General features: G+C 65.6%; 1 protein-coding gene across 1 annotated transcript; it reads right to left on the reverse strand.

The window, feature by feature from the left end:
• Positions 1–5: 5 nt before the first annotated feature.
• GBA (glucosylceramidase beta) lies at positions 6–5,639 on the reverse strand. Its single transcript, XM_029056007.2, has 11 exons — positions 5,587–5,639; positions 4,902–4,971; positions 4,633–4,824; positions 4,171–4,317; positions 3,963–4,096; positions 2,803–2,975; positions 2,393–2,630; positions 2,022–2,246; positions 550–713; positions 282–398; positions 6–183 (listed from the first exon to the last, which is right to left on the reverse strand). Exons 2-11 carry the CDS (start codon positions 4,963–4,965, stop codon positions 78–80), a joined length of 1,560 nt encoding a protein of 519 aa, XP_028911840.1. The 5' UTR covers positions 4,966–4,971; positions 5,587–5,639; the 3' UTR covers positions 6–77.
• Positions 5,640–13,597: the final 7,958 nt, after the last annotated feature.

Consider the following 13,597-nt stretch of genomic DNA (forward strand, 5'->3'; position numbering starts at 1 on the left):
ACACGCTCCTTCCTCCTCTTTTAATGCCCGGCGCGGCCGACCGCCCGCCGTCCGCCCGCCGTCCCCCCCCCCCGCGCTCACGGGCGCCGCCACAGGTAGGTGTGGATGGAGTGAGCGGGCGCCACGCTCTCGATGAAGCCCACCGCCGGGTCCTCCAGGGTCAAAGGCACGTCCCGGAAAGAGCTGGAGGGGCGGCGCGGGACCGGAGGGTGAGGGGCCGGCGGGGCGGGGCCCCCCCCCCCCGGGCCCCCCCCCCCCCCCCGCCCCGACCGCCCCCTCACCTGTTGAGGACGACCAGCACGGCGGCTCCGTCGGGCCTCAGCGCGGCCACGGCCTCCAGCCCCGGGGACCCGCTGGCGTCCAGCCCCACTCGCCGCGACCCCTCGGGGATGAACTTGCTGGGGGAGGAGGGCGGAGGGGGGCGGGGGTCCGGTCACCGCCCCTTCCCCCTCCTCCCCCGGCCCGGACGGCCCCGGCGGCCTCTCCCCGCCCTCTCCCCGCCTCCCGGTCCTCGCCCTTCCCGGCGGGGGCGGCCGGGGCGGGACGCACCTGAAGTGACCGAGGTGGTAGAACATGGGCTGTTTGTAGAAGGCGTCGTGGGCGATGTCCACGATGACCGGGCTGTCGACGAAGTTCCGCACCCAGTTGGGTCCCCCCTCGGGGTTCAGGGCCAAGTTCCAGTCGGTCCACCCCGCCACGTGGTGCAGGAGGTTCTGGGTTCGGGGGGGCGGGACGGGGTCACGGCGAGGCGGGGGGGCCCCGTTTTCCAGACGAGGGAACCGAGGCCCAGAGAAGTGAAGCGACCCGCCCGCGGTCACGCAGCCCACGAGGGGCGGAGCCGGGATCCGAACTCATGACCTCGGACTCCCAGGCCCGGGAGCCCCACGTGGGACAGGGACGGCGTCCGGCCCGACGAACCCGTATCTACCCCGGTGCTTAGAAGGGCGTTGGGCACGTAGCGAGCGCTTCTCTGGGCCTCGGTTCCCTCGCTAACAGTAGGGATTCACCGATGGTGACAACTCTCCTATCTGTCAAGCACCTACTCTGGGCCGGGCACCGAGGGCCGAGAGAAGCTCGAGCGGCAGCGCGGCTCGGGCCGGGGAGCCGGAGGTCACGGGTTCGAATCCCGGCTCTGCCCCGGGTCAGCTGGGCGACCCGGGGCAGGTCACTTCGCTTCTCTGGGCCTCAGTCATCTGTCAGACGGGGATTAAAACCGTGAGCCTCGGGTGGGGCAGCCCGATCACCTCGTGTCGTCGCCCCCCCCCCCCCCCCCGGCCCCCGCGCTTAGAACAGTGCTTTGCACGTGGTAAGCGCTTAACAGATACAACTGGAGAAGCAGCGTGGCCCAGTGGAAAGAGCCCGGGCTTGGGAGTCAGAGGCCGTGGGTTCGAATCCCGGCTCGGCCGCTCGTCAGCTGGGTGACTTCGGGCGAGTCACTTCACTTCTCGGTGCCTCAGTGACCTCATCTGTCAAACGGGGATGAAGACCGGGAGCCCCACGTGGGACGACCCGATTCCCCCGTGTCTACCCCGGCGCTCAGAACGCTGGGTGCCCGGCCCATAGTGAGCGCTTAACGAATACCAATACCAACGTTACCGACTTAAGAAGGCTGGACCCGGTCCCCGCCCCACGTGGGGCTCCCGCTCGCGATCCCCATTCTTCAGAGGAGGGAACTGAGGCCCAGAGAAGTAAAGCTACCTGCCTGAGGCCGCACAGCAGACCGGTGGCCGAACCCCTGCCCGTCTGACGCCGGGGCCCGGGCCCTATCCGCTGCGGGGCGCTCAGTAGGTGCCAGGCACTCCACTAGGCACTGGGGTGGATACGGGCCAAGGGGTTGGACAGCGTCCCCGTCCCGCACAGACCTCCCGGTCTTCACCCCCGTTTGACAGAGGGGGTAAACCGAGGCCCAGAGAAGCGGCGGAGCCGGGATCAGAACCCACGACCTCCCGCGTCCCAGGCCCGGGCTCCGCCCGTCACGATGGGGAGATGGGGTTCGGGGCGGGGGGGGGGACGACTCTCACGGTGATGATGCTGTGACTGTAGCGGTTTCCGCGGTCCCAGGAGCCCAGCCGCACGCTCTGCTCCCAGAACTTGGAGCCCACGCAGGCCTCGGAGGCGAAGAGCATCGTGTCCGGGAAGAGCCGGTGCGTCTCGCCCAGCGTGGCGTCGGCCGGCGCCAGGAAGTCCAGGTACCAGTGCACGGCCACGCCGTGGACGTACCTCGCCGCCGCCGGGTCCCCCAGCACCTGCCGGGGGGGGAGGGCCGGGGGTCCGGAACCCGGGGCGCGGGGGGCCGTCCGCCCGGGCCGGGTCAGGGTGAGGGGACGGGGGTTGGGGGGCCGTCCACCCGGAGCCGGGGGCCGGAGAGGGCGGACGGGGTCGGCCGACTCACCACCTGCGCCCAGTGGGGCAGCAGCAGGCGCTGGTCGTCCAGCACGAGCAGGCGGGTGGCGTTGTGGACGCTGGCGGCCAGCGCGGGGCCCAGGTTGCGGGCGATGAAGTCGCGCTGGTGCTCGGGCGTGAAGCCGAGGCACTGGAAGGGGTAGCCGCTCAGCAGGCCGGCCGAAGGCTCGTTCTCCGCCGTCACCGCCCAGAAGCGCAGCCCGTGGGCCGCGTACGCGTCCAGGAACCTGCGGGGGGGGGGGGGGGCCGGGGTCAGGGGGCGTCCGGGGGGCCCGGGGTCGGAGGTCGGGGCGGACGGGGGGGCCGGGGTTGGGGGGCGCCCCCGGGGCCGAGGCGACGGCGGCCGGAGAGGGTCGGGGGGCGGCGGGAGGTCAGGGGCGGGCGGGGGTCGACCCGCACTTGACGAAGTAGTCGGCCCAGGTACGGTGATACCGATCCCCCGGTTGGCCCTTGAGGCTGCCCTTCCCGTTCACGGCCCCGTTGGTCTTCAGCCAGATCGGGGAGGTCCAGGGGCTGGCGAACAGGGAGACGGGGCGAGGGGCCAGGGCCAGGGCCCGGTGCAGCAGGGGGATCTGGCGGGGAGAAGGACGATCGTCAGCGCCGCCGACGGCGTCGGTCAAACGCCCGTCACGCAGTAGTGACGACGGCGTCCGGCGAGCGCCGACCGAGCGCCGGCGAGGACGCGGGGTCGTCGGGTCGGGGCTCCCGGGCTTCGTCCCCGTCTGACGGATCAGGTCGCCGGGGCCCGGGTGACGCCGAGCGAACCGCCCGGCCTCACACGGCCGACGGGCGCGGCCGGGATTGGAGCCCGCGACCTCTGACGCTCAAGGCCGGGCTCCTTCCGTTAAGCCACGCTGCCGGGCGCCGCCCCGAGCGCCGGGGCGGACGCCGGCGGGGCGGTCTCGGCCCCACGCGGGGCCCGCGGTCTCAACCCCGGAGGGGTTAGAGGAGCGGCGCGGCTCGGTGGGAGGAGCCCGGGCTTGGGGGTCGGAGGTCATGGGTTCGAATGCCCGCTCTGCCACTCGTCAGCTGGGCGACTCCGGGCGAGTCACCTCACTTCTCGGTGCCCTCGTCCGGAGAACGGGGGACTAACCGTGAGCCCCACGTGGGACGGCCCGGTGACCCCGTATCTCCCCCGGCGCTCGGAACAGTGCCCTGCCCGGAGTGAGCGCCTGCCGGATACCGACGTTACTATTAATCCCCATCTTACAGATGAGGTGAGGCCCAGAGAAGTGAGGTGATCTGCCCAGGGTCACCCAGCAGGCCAACGGCACAGCCGGGGATCAGGAACCCGTGACCTTCGGACTCCAGCCGCTACGGCGGGCGGCTTCCCCTGGGACGGGGAAGACGGGGGGGGGGGGGGGGGGGGGGGGGGGGGGGGGGGGGGGGGGGGGGGGGGCGAGCGCCCACGGGGCCGGGCCGGGAGCCGGAACCCGGGACCGGCCAGACCGGTGAGACGGGCCGCGTCCGCCCCCGGAGGGCCCGGGCCGGCCGGATCTCCCTGAACTTCCGGCGGCCCCGGGCGGGCGAGGAGGGGCCGGGGCGCCCGCGGCGCCCACCTTGAGCCTGGTGTCCTCCTCGGGGAGGCTGAAGTTGAGCAGCTGGAAGTCGTCGGGTGAGTCGGCGTAGGTGTAGACGCGGATGGAGAAGTCGCAGCTGGCCATGGGCACCCGCACGATGTTGTATTCGATGCCTGGGCGGGGGGGGAGGTCGTCAGGGGGCTCCGGACGGGGGGCGGGGGGGGGGGCCCGGGCAGGGGGTCCTCACCGTCCTCGGAGAAGTAGGCCCGCAGCAACTGGTCCTGGGTGGGCCGGGTCAGGGCCAGGATGTTGAGGGCGGCCGCGTCGGTCACGGCGCCCCCGAAACCTTTGATGCGCTGAAACAGCTGCTCCGGCCGCAGGGTCAGCAGCAGACCTGGACCGGGCACGGCGGGCGAGACGAGGCGTCGGGTGCGGGCACGGCGGCGGGACACGGGGCGGGGGGCGGGGATACCCAGCCGGGCACGGGGCTGGGCAACGTACGGGGGACGGGGATGCCCGGCTGAGAACGGGGGGGGGGATCGGGGGGCGGGGACCCGGCCGGGCGTGGGAGCGGGGGGCGGAGGTGCCCTGCCGGGAATCGGGGCGCTGGGCACGGGCGACGGAGGCGAGACACGGGGCCGGGTCCCCGGCGCGGGGGTCCGGGGCAGAGAGGGGGCAGGGACCCGCGACCGGGCCCCTCGGACGGCACCTCTGCCCGTGCGGTTGGGGCGGATGGCGCCCTGGCTCAGCTCGAAGCGGCGCCCGGCCCGGCTGCTCTCGTAGCGGCTGAAGGTGCCCGGGGCGGGCAGGGTCAGGGGGCCCGGCGAGTCGCAGTAGGTGGCGTTGCAGACGCAGACGACGGAGCTGTAGCCGAAGCTGCGGGGGACGCAGGGCCGGGCACCTGGGTGGGCGCGGGGTGGGTGAGAGGGTCTCCGGACGCCCCCCGCCTTCCTCCCGGCCCCCCGGTCCCCGGCTCACCCGTCGCCCGGGACAGCAGCTGGACCAACAGCAGACCGCGTAGATGGAAAGGGGCGGGGCCCATCGTGTCCTGGAAACAAGTCCAAGCTCGGTATCGGTTAAGCGCTCGCGACGCGCCGGGCGCCGTACCGAGCGTTGGGAAGCGGCCCGGCCCAGTGGCCTGGGCGGCGGAAGGTCGTGGGTTCTAATCCCGGCCCCGCCGGGCAAGCCCGCTCGTTGCGGGCAGTGTCGCCGCTGACCGTCGGAGCGTACTTTCCCCATCGCTTAGTCCAGTGCTCCGCACACGGTAAGCGCTCGGCAGATACGATCCATCGCGTGAAGTCCCTTGTCTGGGCCTCGGTTCCCTCATCTGGAAAATGGGGATTGAGAGCGCGAGCCCCGTGGGGGACAGGGACCGTGTCCGGCCCGATGGCCGCGGATCCGCCCCAGGACTTGGAACGGTGCCCGGCACAGAGTAAGCGCCCAAGGGATAGCAGAATTATTGACCGTCATCAGACGGGACCAGCGGGTTGGAAAGGGGATGGCCGGACGGGCGCTGGTCCGGGGGAGACGGAGACCCCCCCGGGGGAGGGGATGATCACAGAGTTGGGGGGGGAGGCCGGTCCAGTGGCCCCCCCCCCCTTCCACATCCTCCCTTGCCCACCCACCCCAGAACTTAAATGGCGCGGTCGTAACGAGCGCTTACCGCTGTACTAAACGCTTGGGAGAGTCCAGTAGAGCAATACACGGGCACATTCCCCGCCCGCGACGCGCCGACAGTCTAGAGGGGGAGAGAGACGTGAATATTAACGTTAATATTAAGGAGAGCCCTTCTTCCCCACCGAGTTGAGTTTCCGGGCAGAAGTTGAGGGGTCGATTTGCTGAGCGCTCACTGTGTGCGGGGCACTGTATTAGGCGCTTGGGAGTAGAAGTCATTCAATGCCATGGAGCGCTTAGTGGGTGCAAAGCACTACTAAGCGCTGAGGACAGCGGTCGTTCAATCGTTAACAAGCGCTGTGTGCAAAGCACAGTCGTAAGCGCTTGGCAGAGGACACGACGACCGTCATTCGAGCGAATCGAGCGCTGACCGTGTGCCGAACACTGTCCGAAGCGCTTGGCAGGGGCCACGACAAGTCATTCGATCGAATCGAGCGCTGACCGTGTGCAAAACACTGTCCTAAGCGTTTGGGAGAGCACAGCGGAGCAACAGACATTCGTTCAGTCGCATGGGGCGCCTACGGCGTGCGAAGCACTGTCCTAAGCGCTTGGCAGAGGACACGGACGGCAGGCATGCAGAGTCGGATGGAGCGCTGTGTGCAAAGCACTGTCCTAAGCGCTTGGGCGCGGAGAAGGGAGCAACAGGCACGTTCCCGCGCACAACGAGCTGCCCCTTTGCCCCCCCCCCCCCCCCCGCTCACCTGTCCGGGGGGGGGGGGCGCCCGAGAGAGTCGGCGCAGGCGCAGTGGGTCGGGGTCGACGTCGTCTGGGGCCCGGGCCCGGCGGGCGGGGCCCCTTAGTAGACGGGGAGGCGGTCACGTGACCCCCTGCCCCGCCCCCGGGCGGCTTCCGGTCACGTGGGCCGCCGCCGGGCTGAGGCGCCCGCCGCCATCTTGGTGAAGGGCAGCCCGGGGACGGGCCGACGGAGGAGGGGGGAGGCGGCAGAGACACGCCCCCAGGGAGGGCCCAGAGAGCATAATGATAATAATGTTGGCATTTGTTAAGCGCCTCCTCCGTGCAGAGCACTGTTCTGAGCGCTGGGGGAGATACAGGGTTCATTCCTTCAATAGTATTTATTGAGCGCTTACTATGTGCAGAGCACTGGACTAAGCGCTCGGGATGAACGAGGGTCACCAGGTTGTCCCACGTGAGGCTCCCAGTTAATCCCCATTTTCCAGATGAGGGAACTGAGGCCCAGAGGGAGGGAAGTGACTCGCCCACAGTCACCCAGCTGACAGGGGGCGGAGCCGGGATTCGAACCCGTGACCTCTGACTCCCAAGCCCGGGCTCTTTCCACTGAGCCACGCTGCTTCTCTAATCATAACGTTGGTATTTGTTAAAAGCGCTTATGATGTGCAGAGCACTGTTCTGAGCGCTGGGGGAGACACAGGGGAATCAGGTTGTCCCACGTGGGGCTCCCAGTCTTCACCCCCATTTTCCAGATGAGGGAACTGAGGCCCAGAGGAAGGGAAGTGACTCGCCCACAGTCACCCAGCTGACAGGGGGCAGAGCCGGGATTCGAACCCGTGACCTCTGACTCCCAAGCCCGGGCTCTTTCCACTGAGCCACGCTGCTTCTCTAATCATAAAGTGGGTATTTGTCAAGCGCTTATGATGTGCAGAGCACTGTTCTGAGCGCTGGGGGAGATACTGGGGAATCAGGTGGCGCCACGTGAGGCTCACAGTTAATCCCCATTTTACAGATGAGGGAACTGAGGCAGAGAGAAGTTAGCAGAGGCACGGCCTGAGAGAGACAGGAGGGGGAGATGGCAGGGACACGCCCCCAGGGAGAGCCCAGAGATCAGAGACGGAGGAGGTGGAGATGGCAGAGACACGCTCTGAGGGAGCCAGAGACGGAGGAGGGGGAGATATGGCAGAGACACGTCCTGAGGGAGGGCCCAGAGATCAGATGGATGAGGGGGAGATAGCAGAGACACGCCCCGAGGGAGGGCCCAGAGATCAGATGGATGAGGGAGAGATGGCAGAGACAGTCCTCGAGGGAGGGCCCAGAGATCAGATGGATGAGGGGGAGACGGCAGAGACACGCCCTGAGAGAGACAGAGGAGGGGGAGATGGCAGAGACACGTCCCGAGGGAGGGCCCAGAGATCAGAGACGGAGGAGGTGGCAGAGACACGCTCTGAGAGAGCCAGAGAAGGAGGAGGGGGAGATGGCAGAGACACGTCCCGAGGGAGGGCCCAGAGATCAGAGACGGAGGAGGGAGACATGATGGTCGAGACACGCTCTGAGGGAGCCAGAGACGGAGGAGGGGGAGATGATGGCAGAGACACTCCCTGGGGGAGGGCCCAGAGATCAGAGACGGAGGAGGGGGAGATGGCAGAGACACGCCTCCGGGGAGGGCCCAGAGATCAGAGAGGTTCGAGGGGAGATGGCCGAGACACGCCCTGAGGGAGAGATCAGAGACGGAGGATGGAGAGATAGCAGAGACAGGCTCTGAGGAAGGGCCTAGAGATCAGACGGATGAGGGAGAGATAACAGAGACACGCCCCGAGGGTGGGCCCAGAGACGAAAGGCGGGAACAGAGACGGAGGAGGGGGAGATGATGGTCGAGAGACGCTCTGAGGGAGGGCCAAGCGATCAGAGACGGATGAGGTGGAGATGGCAGAGACACGCGCTGAGGGAGCCAGAGACGGAGGAGGGGGAGATGGCAGAGACACGCCCGGAGGGAGGGCCCAGAGATCAGATGGATGAGGGAGAGATGGCAGAGACGCCCCCAGGGAGGGCCCAGACATCAGAGAGGGATGGGGGGGAGATGGCAGAGACACGCCTCCGGGGAGGGCCCAGAGATCAGAGAGGTTTGAGGGGAGATGCCAGAGACACGCTCTGAGGGAGCCAGAGACGGAGGAGGGGGAGATGATGGCAGAGACACGCCCCCGGGGAGGGCCCAGAGATCGGATAGATCAGGGGGAGATAGCAGAGACTCGCCCTGAGGGAGGGCCCAGAGATCAGACGGGTGACGGGGAGATAGCAGAGACACGCCCCGAGGGAGGACCCAGAGACGAAAGGCAGGAACAGAGATGGATGAGGAGCGGCGAGGCCCGGTGGAAAGAGCTCGGGCTTGGGAGTCGGGGGTCATGGGTTCGAATCCCGGCTCTGCCACCTGGCAGCTGGGTGACTGTGGGCGAGTCACTTCACTTCTCTGGGCCCCAGTGACCTCCTCTGGAAAATGGGGGATGAATACTGTGAGCCTCACGTGGGACAACCCGATGACCCTGTATCTCCCCCAGCGCTTAGAACAGTGCTCGGCACACAGTAAGCGCTTAACAAATACCAACAGCATTATTAGGAGGGGGAGATGGCAGAGACATCTGCAGAGACATGGCAGAGACACGCCCTGAGCGAGGGCCCAGAGATGAGAGGCGGATGACGGGGAGATGACAGAGACACGCCCAGAGGGAGGGCCCGGAGATGAGAGACGGTTATTAATACTAACAATAATGGTGTATTTTAAGCGCTTACTCTGTGCCAGACACTTGTTCTAAGCGCTGGGCTAGATACAAGGTGATCAGGTGGTCCCACATGGGGCTCACAGTCTTAATCCCCACTTTACAGATGAGGGAACTGAGGCCCAGAGAAGTGACTTTGCCCACAGTCACCCAACTGACGGGGCCGATGCAGGATTAGAACCCACGACTTCCGACGCCCAAGGCCGGGCTCTTTCCACTAAGCCACGCTTGGATCTACCCCAGCACTCAGTTTAGGGCCTGGCACATAGTGAGCGCTGAACGAATACCATAATAATAATAGTAAATTATTATTATTATTATTATTATTATTTCCACCGTCTAGACCGCCGCAGCAGCCCGCTTCCACGCTGGCCAGCAGAGGGCGCCCCGCAACTAGGGAATCTCGCAGAGACACGGCGAGGCAGAGATAATAATAATAATAATAATAATAATAATAATAATAATAATGTTGGTATTTGTTAAGCGCTTACTCAGTGCAGAGCCCTGTTCTAAGCGCTGGGGGAGATACAGGGTCATCAGGTTGTCCCACGGGAGGCTCCCAGTCTTCATCCCCATTGGACGGATGAGGGAACTGAGGCCCAGAGAAGGGAAGTGACTCGCCCACAGTCACCCAGCTGCCAAGGGGCAGAGCCGGGATTCGAACCCATGCCCTCGGACTCCCAAGCCCGGGCCCTTTCCATTGAGACACGAGAAATACGCAGAGACAGAGAGACAGGGCACGGGGAGAAAGGAGAGACGGCAGTAGAAGGAGACGGATGAGATGAGGGACTCTAAGGTCGCCCTGGGCAGGGATAGTGTCTGCTCATAGCGCTTGGGACAGTGCTCTGCACCCGAGGAAGGAGCAGCGTGGCTCAGTGGAAAGAGCCCGGGCTTGGGAGTCAGAGGGCGTGGGTTCTAATCCCGCCTCCGCCGCTGGTCAGCTGAGTGACTTTGGGCAAGTCACTTCCCTGTGCCTCAGTCATCTCATCTGTAAAATGGGGATTAAGATGGTGAGCCCCGCGCGGGGCAACCTGATCAACCTTGTATTCCCCTCCCCCGGCGCTTAGAACAGCGCTTTGCACATAGTAGGCGCTTAACAGATACCCTCATCATCATCATTATTATTACTACCCCAGCGCTTGGCGCATGGTAAGTGCTTAACGAAGACCATAATTATTGCTTTTATTTATGGATCGATCGCCTCTGTCCATCTCGGGGTCCGTCCGGACTTGCCCAAGGTCACGCCCAGCAGACAAGGAGCAGAGCCGGCTCAGTGGCAAGAGCCCGGGCTTGGGAGGCAGAGGTCATGGGTTCGAATCCCGGCTCTGCCACTTGTCAGCTGTGGGCAAGTCACTTCCCTTCTCCGGGCCTCAGTGACCTCATCTGTCAAATGGGGATGAAGACTGGGAGCCTCACGTGGGACCACCCGATGACCCTGTCTCTCCCCCAGCGCTTAGAACAGGGCTCTGCACAGAGGAAGCGCTTAACGGATACCGACGTTTATTATTATTATTATTATTATTATTAGCAGAACCCAGGTCCTCCTGACTCCCAGGCCCGGGGTTCTAGCCGCTAGGCCACGCTGCTTCTGGGGGTGCAGAGCACTGTACTGAGCGCTTGGGATGGGAGATCAGGACGATCAACAGGTGCATAACCCGATTATTCTAATTTCTACTTCCATTCCTTTACGTTGATGCCTGTTCACTCGTAACGATGTCTGTCTCTCCCCGCCCCTAAACTGTGAACGCCTCTAATAATCATGACGGTATTTGTTAAGCGCCTACTACGTGCCGAGCACCGTACTAAGCGCTGGGGTGGATCCAAGCGAGTTCAGTCGGACACGGTCCCTGTCCCACGTGGGGCTCGCAGTCTCCATCCCCCCTTTCACAGATGAGGGAACGGAGGCCCAGCGAAATGAAGTGCATTCGGTCGTATTTATTGAACGCTTCCCGAGGGCAGAGCACTGTACCGAGCGCTCGGAAAGTACAGTTCGGCAACGGAGACGATCCCTATCCGACAAAGAAGGGGGGTGAGACGGTCAACAAGACAACGAGCAGACGGGCATCGGTAGCATCACCGCCAATAAATAGAATTATGGAAAGATACGCATCGTAAGTAGAATAATAAGCGGCCCGGGCTGGGGAGTCAGAGGTCACGGGTTCAAATCCCGGCTCCGCCGCTCGTCAGCTGGGTGACTCGGGGCGCGTCAGTGGAAAGAGCCCGGGCTTGGGAGTCAGGGGTCGTGAGTTCGACTCCCGGCTCCGCCACCGGTCAGCCGGGTGACCGTGGGCCAGTCACCTCACTTCTCTGGGCCTCAGTTCCCTCGTCTGGAAAATGGGGATGAAGACCGGGAGCCCCCCGTGGGACGACCCCGGCGCTCAGAACGGTGCTCCGCACATAGTAAGCGCTTAACAGACGCCAACCTGATGACGAGGACGATGATGATGATGATGATTCTCTGGGCCTCAGTTCCCTCATCTGTCAAACGGGGGATGAAGACGGGGAGCCCCGGGTGGGACCACCTGATCGCCTCGCATCCTCGCCAGCGCTCAGAAGGGCGCTCTGCAGAGAGTGAGCGCGCAACGGATGCCATCGTCAACGAGAAATCTGCGCATCGATACACAAGTGCCGTTTGGTGGGGGGCGGGGGTAGAGCAGAGGAAGGGGGTCGGGGCGATGGGGGGGGAGAGGAGGACCAGAGGAGACGGGCCCTCAGCCCCCCCAGGGGAGAAGTGGCCGGGCCTGGTGGCCCGTCGACCTCCGCACGAAACGAAAACCTCCTCACTCTGGGCTTCGAGGCCGTCCGTCCCCTCGCCCCCTCCTCCCGCTCCTCCCTCCTCTCTTTCTCCCGCCCACCTCCTCACCGTCCCGTCCCCCCGTCCTCCCCCCGTCTCGCCCATCTCGACCCCCGACCCACGTCCTCCCGCCGCCCCGGAACGCCCTCCCCCCTCACCTCCGCCGAACCCATTCCCTTCCCCTCTTTTCATTCATTCATTCATTCAATAGTATTTATTGAGCGCTTACTATGTGCAGAGCACTGTTCAAAAGCCTCCTTTCGGCTCACCTCCTCCCAGAGGCCTTCCCCGACCGAGCTCCCCTTTCCCTCCGCTCCTCCCCCTCTCCCTTCCCCTCAGCACCGTACTCGTCCGCTCGACTGTATATACCTCCATCACCCTATTTATTTTGTTAATGAGATGTACATCGCCCCGATTCTATTGATTTGCCATTGTTTTAATGAGGTGTTCTTCCCCTCGGTTCTATTCATGGCCATCGTTCTCGTCCGCCCGTCTCCCCCGATTAGACCGTGCGGCCGTCAAAGGGCAGGGACCGTCTCTCTCTGTTGCCGATCTGTCCATTCCGAGCGCTCGGTCCAGTGCTCTGCACATAGTAAGCTCTCAATAAATACTAGTGAATGAATGAATGAATGAATAGTCCAGGCTGCTCCAGATGGATGGATGGATGGATGGGTGGACGGATGGGTGGATGCATGAATGGAGGGGTGGATGGGTGGATGGGTGGGTGAGTGGATGGGTGGATGGATGAATGGATGGATGGATGAGTGGATGGGTGGGTGGATGGATGAATGGATGGGTGGGTGGATGGATGAATGGATGAATGGATGAGTGGATGGGTGGGTGGATGGATGAATGGATGGGTGGATGGGTGGATGGGTGAGTGGATGAATGGATGGGTGGATGGGTGGATGGATGGATGAGTGGGTGGATGGGTGGATGGATGGGTGGATGGATCGATGGGTGGATGAATGGGTGGATGGATGGAGGGATGGAGGGGTGGATGGACGGATGGACGGGTGGAGGGATGGAGGGATGGAGGGATGGACGGAGGGATGGAGGGAGGGATGGAGAGAGGGATGGAGAGAGGGATGGACGGAGGGACGGATGGAGGGAGGGACGGAGGGAGGGAGGGAGGGAGGGAGGGATGGAGGGACGGAGAGAGGGATGGACAGAGGGACAGAGAGACGGAGGGATGGAGGGACGGAGGGAGGGACGGAGGGATGGAGGGACGGAGGGAGGGACGGACGGAGGGATGGAGGGATGGGCGGAGGGATGGCGGGCGGTCTGGCTGGCTGGGGCGCATCCTCTCCCCGGCGGCGGCGGCGGCGGCGGCGGCGGCGGCGGCGGCGGGGCGGGCGCGGGTGGGGCTCCGTGCGGGCGTCGGGGACCGGGGGAGCCAATGAGCGGGGCGGGGGGGGCGGGGCCCGGGGGCTTTATAAGCGGGGCGGCGGCGGCGGCGGCGGGGGGGGCGGGGCGGAGCTGAGCCGGCGGCGGCGGCGGCAGGCAGCAGGAGGAGGAGGAGGAGGAGGCAGAGGCCCGAGGCCCGAGGGGGCGGGCGGGCGGTCCTGGGGGCGGGGGGCTTGGGGCCGGGGTCCGCGGCCTCCCCCTCCCCAACGGGCCCCCATGCGCTGAGCGGGCGGGCCGTGGCGGAGCGGCGGGGTCGGGGGGCACCGGGCGGGGGGGGGGCCGGGCCGGGGGGGCCCGTCTCCCCCAGCGCCCCCTCCCCCGCCGCCGCCGCCGCC

The sequence above is a fragment of the Ornithorhynchus anatinus genome, chromosome X5, assembly GCF_004115215.2.
Source record: "Ornithorhynchus anatinus isolate Pmale09 chromosome X5, mOrnAna1.pri.v4, whole genome shotgun sequence".
Lineage (NCBI taxonomy): Eukaryota > Metazoa > Chordata > Mammalia > Monotremata > Ornithorhynchidae > Ornithorhynchus > Ornithorhynchus anatinus.

Bases quoted from the DNA above. Each gene is read 5' to 3' on its own strand.
- GBA (XM_029056007.2), bottom strand. From the start codon at position 4,965: ATGGGCCCCGCCCCTTTCCATCTACGCGGTCTGCTGTTGGTCCAGCTG. The intron at 4,097-4,170 runs GTGAGGACCCCC...CCCCCCGCCCAG, and splicing joins GGCCTACTTCTCCGAGGACG to GCATCGAATACAACATCGTG. The intron at 399-549 runs GTGCGTCCCGCC...CTCCTCCCCCAG, and splicing joins TACCACCTCGGTCACTTCAG to CAAGTTCATCCCCGAGGGGT.